The 12396-nt window shown below is 34.1% G+C and overlaps 1 protein-coding gene across 2 annotated transcripts; it reads right to left on the bottom strand.

Moving 5' to 3' along the window:
• Positions 1-493: 493 nt before the first annotated feature.
• snai3 (snail family zinc finger 3) lies at positions 494-7813 on the bottom strand. Of its 2 annotated transcripts, XM_068222357.2 has the most exons (4): positions 7658-7676; positions 7233-7294; positions 3692-4282; positions 494-1078 (listed from the first exon to the last, which is right to left on the bottom strand). In XM_068222357.2, exons 3-4 carry the CDS (start codon positions 4278-4280, stop codon positions 897-899), a joined length of 771 nt encoding a protein of 256 aa, XP_068078458.1. In that variant the 5' UTR covers positions 4281-4282; positions 7233-7294; positions 7658-7676; the 3' UTR covers positions 494-896.
• Positions 7814-12396: the final 4583 nt, after the last annotated feature.

The following is a 12396-nucleotide window of genomic DNA, read 5'->3' as shown; positions in this document are numbered from 1 at the left end:
CAGTGCCACTGCTCCACCGCACTGCCTCAATGTCATTTAGATGAAAATAAAAAACACTCCTGATGCACTTCTGGCATGGCACCATTATGACCTGCAGCCGGCCTTCATCCACCTGCCAATAAACAGATATATATATCTGACATATTAATTGACATATTATACACAGACATATTAATTAATACAGTCTGAGCTAGGAAGTAGGATTGTTCTGGTTTCCCCCACAGTCCAAAGACAAGTTATAAGTGAATTGAATAAACTACATTAGGTGTAGTTTGTGTGAATGAGTGTGAATAGATGTTTTCCAGTACTGGGTTGCAGCTGGAAGGGCATCTGCTGTGTAAAACATTTACTGGATAAGTTGGCAATTCAATCTGCTTTGAGGACCCCTGATGAATAAAGGCACTAAGCCGAAGATAATGAATGAATGAATGATGAAATGTGAAAAATTCTGTCAAACCGCAGAAGCATCTGTTAATTTAAAGGACACTGCCCGTTATAAGAAAAATATTATTTTATTGTTTGTGAAATTCCTTCATTACAAAACCATAACAGCTACAACAATAACAAGTATCACACATGTAAAAAATGCTGGGTTTCACACACAATTGATTTGTGTTGGGACAACATGAAGGAATTATCTGTTACCACTTTAAATACATTAAACTTAAAATAATTAAGTTGTCCCAAATCAAACTCCAGAATTGTGCTGTTTAAGCTCATATTTTAAAGAAGTAGTCTGAACAAACAACAAACATCTACTTTTGAGTGTGTTCAGCTTACTCTGCTTCATAATTTGCCTTAAATTCAAGAGCATACAGTGAATCAGTCAGATGATTGAGTCATGAGGCACTTGCGAGACTGTGTTAACAAATTTTGGTACTATTGCCCAAAGTATCCTAGGACATGGGACAGCACCCAGCCTCCTCATGCTTGGTCAGGAGTGATATCCTGGAGAAGGTTTTAAAGCAGTTTCTGCACTGATATTTCTTGATCTCAGAGTGGGTTTGTAGATGAGCCCGAAGATTTGAGCGGTCAGCAAACGCACGACTGCAGTGGGGGCACGTGAATGGTTTCTCACCTAAAACAATTCAAACACAATGTGTCACCTTCATACTTCTTTCAAAAATACGATACTCAAAATAAAAATGCTGTCTTTTACAACATTGTTTCTCAACCACATTCCTGAAGGACCACCAACGTTGCATGTTTTGGATGTCTGCTTTGTCTGAAGACCATTTCAGGTCTTTCAGTCTCTGCTTATGAGCTGGTGATCTGAATCAGGTGTGTTTGGTTAAACAGATATAGAAAAATGTGCAGAGCTGGTGGTCCTCCAGGAACGTAGTTGAGAAACCTGTTTTACAACATATCCTTCATATTACATCGGACCTTCAGATGCATGCTTTGATTCCAAAAAACAGAAATGCACAATATATTGGATTTTTCATACAAAAGAAAGTTGATGATGCAATATAGTTGAAGGCAACATTATTAGGGCTTCTGGGAAACTTTTATTCTTTTCAAAATATTCCCAAGTGAGAGATTTTTCAACAAATTTTTTAACAATATGTAATCCATAATGACAGTACACATTATTTAACTAGCTATTTTAAGGATACTAGTATTCAGCTTAAAGTGCATTTTAAAGGCTTAACTAGGTTAATTAGGTTAACTAGACAAGTTTTCACATTTCCAGGTTTCTCAGTAGCAGAAGGCATCATATTTGGGTAAACGTAGAGCGTAGTGAATGCATGGGAGAATAAAACATATATATATTTTTTTACAAAATTATTTGCTAAAATAAAGACAAAAACTTTGTGATGGTGTTATCAGGACTTTCAGAAAATGTTAAAAAAAAAAGTGTGCGACTGATGACGGCAGCCAGAGAATAATGTCAATTTTACTCTGAGCCCCAGACGCAGCATTAGAAACATCTCACATAACCGGTAATTAGTTTTTTTGTAATTTGACGCAAAAATTATATAAAACATACATAAATGCATATAAATGTTCATACAATTTTTTAAAATCAAGATATTAAAAACTAAAGGTCTTAACATTATGATGACCTTTAAACACGTCATAACAGTCTTTGTGAAAAAGGTCCATTGGAAAACAGTGGTTTGTTCTGTAGGCAATCATAAATATAATCTCACAGAGGCTAAAAATATTGACCTTAAAAGTTATTAAAAACAGCTTTTGTTCAACCTAAACTAAAATCATTGTTGTGGGTGATTTACTCCATGTGAGCCCTGTCTGAAGTTTATTTATAAACTAATTTCGAGAGGATCACGTGCTTATGATTGTTTGCAGCTGCCCTGCATTATCCAATTTATTATTCACCAATCAGACAATTCCTAAGCCCCTATAAGTCTCCTAGGTTTCATACTACAGACATCTTCATTTTGAAGAATTCCCCCTTCCACCCCTACTATGGATCCCACCATCCGAAAACATGCAACCTAACTTAATTGACTAATCCAAATCAGCACCATAGACATGCTCTTAGCAAGTAGCTATCTCTCAAGAGCAATCTCTATCTTTTCATTAGCTACTACAGCAGGGGAGTTCTTGAGATCTAACTGAGCTCAAACTCCCCTCTCGCATTGAAACGGGAGGGAGGCCCAGGCTTAAGGATCTTTTGAGCTCAGGGCTCTTTCCCGGGACAGCATGCCAAACAAGCTTCATAATCAATCATCAACTAAATGTGAACTCTTGAAATTCCATTAATTACATTCGTGGGGTTGCATTGAAAAATATTACTGTACAAAATATATATTGTAATAATATTTAAAAAAAAGCTGTGATAGGATGTTGAAAAAGTATAAGCACACTTTTGCAAAGTGCAGCGGCTCTAGGTGCAACACCAAGCCAGCTTTGCTGCCAATCTTAAGGCAAGTTGTTTTTTATGATAACAGATTCTTTATAATTACAAATATACAGTTATTTTCAAAGAAGAAAGTGTAAAATGTATGAAGCATGGGTGTCAAACTCGGTTCTTGGAGGGCCACAGCTATGCACAGTTTAGCTTTAACCCTAACTAAACACACCTGGTCAAACTAATTGAGTCCTACAGGCTTGTTTTACACCTCCAGTTATGCTGCAGGCACACTAGAGTTTGCGTGTGTGGAATTTTGTTGTATATGGCTGCGAAAAGGGGCGGGACTAAACAAGATGATTAGACATTAAAAAAATTAGTGATTGGTCCATATATAAAATTTCTTTCCAAAGGGGTCATTTTTTGATCCTCGATTGGTCCCAACGCAGCGAACTGCAAAACATACCTAATGACCTTGTGTTTCTGGTCTGACGCATTCGTGTGCTTATGAATTAAGGTTATTGGGAAAAAAGTGCAGGGTGACTGTAGCTTAAATTGCATTGAAGTATAGTTAAAACTAAGCTGTGCAGGGCTGCAGCCCTCCAGGAATTGAATTTGACACCCCTGGTATAATGTGACATAAAATATAAAGTTATTGATTTAACATCGGTGCATTTTCATTTTATTTGGGCTAGTTTTAACTGTCCATTGGGCTTGATGTGAAAACCTGGAAACTCTTGATTTACTCACAGATTACAGAAGCAAAGTTGCAATGACATGAGGGTATAAGTAAACAATAAGAAATGTTTCATATACAAGTGAAGAACATACTGCAGACTTTGAAATGAGTTTTGGTTCAACAGACTGTGAACATACCTGTGTGAGTGCGAATGTGTCCCTGAAGTAGCCAGGGCCTGGAGAAGGCCTTTCCACAAAGCTTGCACACACATGGAAGCGTGTGTGTGCGAATGTGCATCTTCAGTGCACCCAAACTCACATACTCCTTTTCACAATACTTGCAGGTAAAGTACTTATGGCATGGCCACTGACAGTGGACCTGCCTCTGGTTGGCCAGATTAGAGAAGGACAGGTAAGCTTTCTGGCAGTCAAAACACTCATCGCTGTGTTCCTGACTGTTGCCAGTGGTTGTCAGTCCTAAAGGGGACACAGGCACTTTTTCATGAAGGTCTCTGTGGGAAAGCTGAAGTGAGCTTGGATCTGTATGCTCCAGCATTGAGAGCGCAGGCCGCATGTCTCGAAGGGGACTGGATGGCGCAGGTAAGGGGTAAGTGAGACCCAGAATTGGGTCATCAATGGGCAGGCTTGGGTGCTGTGGAGGCATGTAAATGTCAGAACTGATAGGGTTCATCCACCCAGCGGAGTTCCCATAACACGGCACAGGAAACATATTCTGATGGGGGTGCAGCGTTTTGAGTTTGGAGTTTGAAGATTCATTATGAATCATCTCTGTGGAGATGAAATGCACATGATTAGGTCAAACTGTGCAACATCCTTATTCACCCCCCAATATTCAATATATATATATATATATATATATATATATATATATATATATATATATATATATATATATATATATATATATATATATATATATATATATATATATATTTAGGACAGGGCTATAAGAACATGTCTCGTTTCTGCTCTGCCTTTATCCTATCATCAATCTTCTTTCATTTTGGTAGCAATGCCAACCTTCCAATGTTCCAATAAAATCCAAATAGACAAATCATGGACCATTTTATTCAGGTTCATCAATGGTATTTACCAATAGTTTTAGTCTTAGCTTTAGTTTTTTGCTTACTACAATAACCTTGGTAGCAAGTACACTCTTACAAAAATACTAGTAGTATGCTTGTGTGATATTTCAAATAGATTGATTGCCCAGCTAGATTATAGCAATTTACATTTGTATTGGAACTATGCAACATTTTAAAAACTACTTTTTAGCTTTACCTTGTTTTAGCAGAAGAAGTATAGCCAGTGAGCAAATACCTAATGAAATTGACCATTATAACTTAACTTTTGAACTTTACGTACAACCAGGTTCCTATTTAGGTATTGATAAACATGAAATATACTTTTAATTGTTCTTTAAGTTGATTTGAAGAAAGTGTCTATGTGAACAATGTATATATTTATATAAGCTTTTAAAATTATGCAAGAAATTAAACAGCCTAAAACTACATGAAAACAAAAAAGCACATATTTCTGTATGTCTGCAAGTTATCTGGCAGTGAGTTTCCCAAACAGCCAGTACAGCAATGGAAGAAAAATAAAACATATATACAATAAAGTCTGCTGTTTCTTATTTCCTCTAAGACATACAGCTGAATAAAAATGTGTATTAATAATAGGTTATCAGTGGGCCAAAAGTAAAGACAAACCACAGATCTGAAGGTGCTGCAGGGTAAAAGCATTGTAAGGGAACACTATATGCCTCTTCAGCTTTTCTAATAGGACTCTTCAAACCCCAAAGTAGTGGCTAACAATGAGCCCCTCTTTTGTGAGTGATTCTGCACCTGCTAAACTCTAGTCTTGTTGCCGATATCCATTCTCATTATCTCCTCATCATGACTGTACAGAACATCTGTAGCTGATCATACAGGCCACTTTCTAAAGCAGTGACGTACTGTGCCTTCTGACAAGTTTTACAGCATTTAAAAAAAAACTTATTTTTATATGTATGCTTTTTATATAACCAATAGTAATAATTTAAAGAGTACACAAAAGTGAATACTATTAAAAAATATACTTGATGTTTGTTATAAGCGAGTCAGTGGCACAGTAGGTAGTGCTGTCGCCTCACAGCAAGAAGGTCACTGGGTCGCTGGTTCAAACCTCGGTTCAGTTGGCGTTTCTGTGTGGAGTTTGCATGTTCTCCCTGCCTTTGCGTGGGTTTCCTCCGGGTGCTCCGGTTTCCCCCACAGTCCAAAGACATGCGGTACAGGTGAATTGGGTAGGCTAAATTGTCCATAGTGAGTGAGTGTGTGTGTGAATGTGTGTGTGGATGTTTCCCAGAGATGGGTTGCGGCTGGAAGGGCATCCACTGCGTAAAAACTTGCTGGATAAGTTGGTGGTTCATTCTGCTGTGGCGACCCCGGATTAATAAAGGGACTAATTCGACAAGAAAATGAATGAATGAATGAATGAATGAATGAATGAATGAATGAATGTTTGCTATATTACCCACATTAACTTTTTTGTAACGCTTTAGATTTACACGATTTCCCCCCCCCCTAATTTCTGTTTAACGTAAAAACGATTTTTTTTTAAACATTTTTAAACATATTAGTTTTAATAACTCATTTTGATTAACTGATTTATTTTATCTTTGCCATGATGACAGTAAATAATATTTAACTAGATATTTTAAGACACTTCTATACAGCTTAAAGTGACATTTAAAAACTTAACTAGGTTAATTCTGTTAACTAGGCAGGTTAGGGTAATTAGGCAAGTTATTGTATAAGGATGGTTTGTTCTGTAGACTATCAAAAGATATATAGTTTAAAGGGGCTAATAATTTTGACCTTAAAATGTATTCTAGCCGAAAAAAAAAAAAAACACTTTCTCCAGAAGAAAAAAAAAAAATCTGACATATTGTAAACATGTCCTTGCTCTGTTAAACATAATTTAGGAAATATTTAAAAAAGAAAAAATTTTAAAGGGGGGCTAATAATTCTGAGTTCATATACACATACATAAATTATGCTGTGGAGCCAATCCTATGAAATTTCGTTCTGTGTTCACCTACATGTAAATGACAATAAAGTACTTGACTACATGGTTAGGTCCATATGATAAACAAGAAAAATAAACACTTCAAAAGCAAAAAAAAAAAATAAAAAATAATTAAAAAAAATTACATTTTGGTTTTGAAATTAAATAAAATGAACATGCAATAAATGTCTCAATGAGAAGGCTAAACCACTCCCCAAGTTTAATTAAATTAAATAAATGAATCAAAGTAAAATTTATTCTGCTTCATCATATCAACTTTGATCATATTAGAGATGACAATAATTTACTAACATAGGCCAATATTTACATGTTTTGTGTTATTACATTATTTATTTTTTAGACAAATCGCTAAACTGTCAAAACAGTATTATGTGAGAGTTTCAAGCATACGCTGAAATGAAAAAAAAAAACAAGATTTATTTAAATGGACTATTTTTCTTTCTTAGATTTTTTGTCTTGTTTCTAGTCCAAATATCTAAAAATTCTTAAATCAAGAAAAATTAGAGGCAATCCAAACATATTGTCTTGTTTTGAGAAATAATATGCCAAAACGAAGTGACTTTTTTTCTTAAAAAAAGCGGATTTATCTGCCAAAAGTGTAAGAAAAATAATCTTATGTTAAAAAGAAAAACAAGATTATTTTGCTTACCTTATTGGCAGATTATTTTGCTTGTTTTAGGGACCAACTCGCTTAATATTGCCATATTATTTCTGAAAACAAGACATTATGATTTGCTTACTTATAAAATTCTTCTTGATTTAAGAGTGTTTAAATATTTGGACAAGAAACAAGACAAAAAAATCCAAGTAAGAAAAGCATTTTTTGCAGTGTATAAATTGCTTAGTATGTAGTAAATTAATGTTTTTGTTTTCAATGTAGTTCGATAAATTTCCACAATTATAAATGAAAAGGAAAATCATAAAGTCATTAATACCCGACTAAAAAGGTGCCTATTTCAGTAAAGAAAGAAAGTAATCACTTAAAGGTAAACCAGATCTGAAACTTAAGTTCTGTCACTGAATATACTACTTTAAAAGTACTGCTTACTCTCCGTTGAGTTGAAAATCACTCACCGTGTTTTTTTGAGTCCAACACACCATAGTCAGGCTTCTTGTTGGTGAGGTGTTTCTTCACCAAGAAAGACCTTGGCATCGTACCTCTGGTCTTGGAAAGGAAACGAGCTTTGACTTCTGCCTGGCGCTGGCGGGTCTGAGCGAGCAGGAGTTTTTAGTGGGATATGTGCTGTGTTGAATAAATAGCTGATGCTTGGAGGTTGTCTTTACGCCACATTCTCGAGTAGAGAAGAGAGAGTCAGGTGCAGGCTAGACGGAAATTACCATACACATCTTACTCGACCAATCAGAATGAAAGGACAAGTGTAAGAAGGCGGGACCATGACGGTCCAGACATTCCGCAGCTAACAGGTGCATACGTGGGATTATTAGTTTTATGAAACATTTGACGTGCTCCAGTGAGTATCTTTCTTTACATACTTGTCAGTCCTAATTCCAACAACTTCAACTCTTTGAGAAAAAAGGCAAAACGCGAAATATATTGCTAACATTAAGATAGCTGAAGCTGAAGCTGAAGCACTATTAAAAATAGTGTTTTAAATAATGGTTTAAACACACAGTACTGTTGGTTTACAACAACAAACAAACTTAATCCTGTTCCTTTAGTACACTTGATTTTGGTTTTACTGTTAAAAAACATGTTAAATGAGAATCTGAAATATTTGATGGCATGCTTCGAAAAATAAAGATGATTTAGTATTCAAAAATGCTTTATTTTGATAATTAAAAAAAATTAATTGGTCTTTACGCTTCATATTTTTGGCGGTTCATTCAGGTGATGAAGATTAATAAAGGCACTTAGCCGAAAAGAAAAAAACATATCATTCGGTAGAGACTGATATTTTAGAAATTATAGGATGTGTTTAAAAAACATGCATTGAGTGTGTTAACTAGCGTCATAACTAGGAGTTAAGAAATGCTCATTTTTTTCTTGGTGGGGCAGTTAAAGGGTTAAGGGCAGGTTTCCACCAAATAGGCTACAACTTTTTGTTGTTTTTGTTGTTGTTGTTATATATATTGTTGTATATATATATATATATATATATATATATATATATATATATATATATATATATATATATATATATATTTATATATATATATATATATATATATATATTTTTTTTTTTTTTTAATTTTTTTTTTTTTTAAATAGACATGTACTGTTAAAGTCAGAATTATTAACTCTCCTTATATATTACACCTCCTGTATATTTCTCCCCCTAATTTCTGTTTAACGGAAAAAAGATTTTCTCAACACATTTTCTAACATATTAGTTTTTATAACTCATTTCTAATAACTGAATTATTTTATCTGTCACTATGATAGTAAATCATATTTCACTAGATATTTTTCAAGACACTGCAGTTTAAGGTGACATTTAAAGCTTTAAGTATGTTAATTAAGTTAACTGGGCAAGCTAGAGTAATTAGGCTAATCATTGTATAGCATAAAAAAATAAAAATAAAAAAAAACTTTGACTCATTATCTTCTCAGCTTAGTCCCCTTATTAATCTGGGGTCGCCACAGTAGAATGAACCGCCAACTTATCCAGCACTTTTTTTACACAGCAGATGCCCTTCCAGCTGCAAGCCATCACTGCAAACTACCGTACACACTCATTTACACACATACACTTCGGCCAATTTAGCTTACCCAATTCACGTATACCACGTATTTGGACTTGTTGGGGAAACCGGAGGAAACCCTTAGCGAACATGGGGAGAACATGCAAACTCCATACAGAAATGCCAACTGACCCTGCCGAGGCTGGAACCAGCGACATTCTTGCTGTGAAGTGACAGCGCTAGCACTTTTTTTCACACATGTAAGACACAAAAAAGTTTTGCTCTGTTAAACATAATTTGGAAAATATTTGAAAAAGAAAAAAAATCATTTGTTTAATAATTTTGACGTCATCTGTAGGTAGCGCTAATGTCTCAATGAGTAGGTTAGAGAAGTCTGAATAGAAGTTATTCAGAACTAAGCTAAATAAACTGGTGAATGCCAAATTTTGACTATATTAGAGATAGTATATATGGTGTTATATGTTTTTAGACAAATCTCAAAATTGTCAAAACTTGACTTTCTAAAACACAGTTTGATAAATTACAGCTCTTATAAATAAAAAAGAAGATTGTAAAATCATTAATAAATACCTGGCTAAATAAGTGCATATTATAAATTATTAGACATCTTTTGAATGTTTCTTTTTTATATATATATTTCCCAAATTATGTTTAACAGAGCAAGGATATTTTCACAGTATGTCTGATAATAATTATTCCTGAAAAATTCTTGTTTGTTTTATTTCAGCTAGTATAAAAGCAGTTTTTAGTTAAAAAAAAAAACATTTCAAGGTCAAAATCATTAGCCCCTTTAGGCAAAATTATTTTTAATAGCCTACAGAACAAACCATCATTATGCAATAGCTTGCTTTATTACCCTAACCTGTCTAGTTGGCCTTTAAATGTCACTTTAAGCTGTATAGAAGTGTCTTGAAAAATATCTAGTAAAATATTATTTACATATCGTCATCTTGGCAAAGATGAAATAAATCAGTTAATAGAAATGAGTTACTAAAACTATTGTTTAGAAATGTGTTGAAGAAATATTTCAATTAAACAGAAATTGAGGGAAAAAAATAAACAGAGGGGCTAATAATTCGGGAGGGCTGACTTCAACTGTATATTGCAACAAATATTTCAATTCAGAACATTTCAAAATGAAACTCCAAAAATAATTCTCAAAAATGAGAAACATTTGCTGATGTTATTTATACATATTAAAAAAGAATGTGATTTAGATAATGCCACTTCAGACGTTTTGTCACAATCACCAGCGACCTCTAACCACCAGAGGTCGCTGAAAAACATTATCTCTCATTCTAACTACAAATCCGCCAGTTTATGGACTACAACTGCATACATGCACTTCACCCAGACACGCATGCTTCCCCATCTAGACTGATTACACTCGCACCACCTGAGGAAGAGACTGATTGCACACACTATTTAAGCAGCACACACTCATTCACTTTGGGGAGTCTTGTTAACTGTAATAGTAACACTACAACGCGGTTTCCTTGTCTTGGTTCTCCATGTTTTGACCTTAGCCTAGCTTATCCATTTGTCCTTGTTTGCTGCCTGCCTTCTTACCTCCTTGCCGGTTTGACTATGATTCTGGATTGTCTGCATATATCTGTTTGCATCTGTATTGACGTTTGCTTGCCTGATTACTGATTAAACCTGCATTTGGATCCAAACCTTAGTTGTTTGTCACTCAACTTACACGTTTAACATACCTTATCATTATGATAAATATTATCATGAAAACTATATTTTTTAATTTTTTTTTTTACAAAGACACAAACAAGCTTCATATTTTGTAATTCACAAGGCTTTTTTACAACCCTGCAGTTTACCAAAGTAATTTTTACTAACATTTTAGTAGTTTGAAATAATATAATGTATAATATAAAGATAAATAAGTCTGTAAAATAACAGAAAATGTAATGCAGCTCATTACGAGTTTTTTTTTTTTACCATAATATACAACATGAAAATATATCACTTTAAACTACTTAAATGTTAATAAAAAATCTCTTATTCAAACTTCTCAAAGTTAAAAGTTATTGGAAGAAAGATCAAAGTCCCATAATGCAGTTCAAAAGCATAAATAAATGGGAAAAAACAAAACCATAAATCACAAAATATGGAAAACTGCTAATTTATGGATAATTTTAGACTGTAACCGTCTCAGTAAGATGTCACTCAGTTTATTAGTCAGAGCTGACACGTTTGGTCCCTTAATTTTACCACACTACTTACATATATATGGACTTGTTGTTTTTTTTAAACCTTATATGTTTATAGAATTGTATAAGTCATGTTTCATAATGATACTGCGTTTTTTAAACAGCTACAATGAAAATCCATGATAAACAAATGATAATGGAAAGAGATCCAGATACTGAAATACGTTACTATCTCGGTAAGTAGTTAAGTAGCTTATTTTTGTCATCTTATTTTTTATTTTTAAATAAGGTTATATGTTTTTTCTGCTTTTTTCATTTTAAATAAACTTTTTTTTTTGACAACCTTAATTTAATGTACACATGTATCGCCCTCTAGTGAGTCTTTTGTGTACTTACACACATTCATCTTTTTTTCTGTGGTCGTTACATAGGTTTTACAGGGCTTTTTATAGTTTGTATATGATTACATACTATTATTTTTATTATTATTGATCCCCAAAGTGTAAAATAATCCCATGATTGACATTGTTTTTGTACTTAAAATACTTTATAGAGGGCGAAGCAGTGGCGCAGAAGGTAGTGCTGTCGCCTCACAGCAAGAAGGTCGCTGATTTGAGCCTCGGCTCAGTTGGCGTTTCTGTGTGGAGTTTGCATGTTCTCCCTGCGTTTGCGTGTGTTTTTTGTTTAATAAAATGTGCAATGTAAAACTTACCTAAAGCATAATTATATAACAGAAACATAGCTATTCACATTGTTGCAGCTGGGGGAAAATGGATTACATTGTCTACACGCACAGGCCTGTAAGAGCAAGTAATAAAATATGTTTCGTTGCACTCAGCAGCTTTCCACTAATAAAGCTCTTCATGGATTTAAGAAAAAACATAGCCTAGCCTACAAAAAAAGTCGCCTTTCTGCTTTCACTCACCGAAAAAAATGCTCTGTTTGCATGATTTGATTAATATCATCGTATGCAAATACTTA

The sequence above is a fragment of the Danio rerio genome, chromosome 7, assembly GCF_049306965.1.
Source record: "Danio rerio strain Tuebingen ecotype United States chromosome 7, GRCz12tu, whole genome shotgun sequence".
NCBI lineage: Eukaryota > Metazoa > Chordata > Actinopteri > Cypriniformes > Danionidae > Danio > Danio rerio.
Note: the sequence above shows the minus strand (reverse complement) of the source record. Positions and strands in the feature narration are given on the sequence as shown.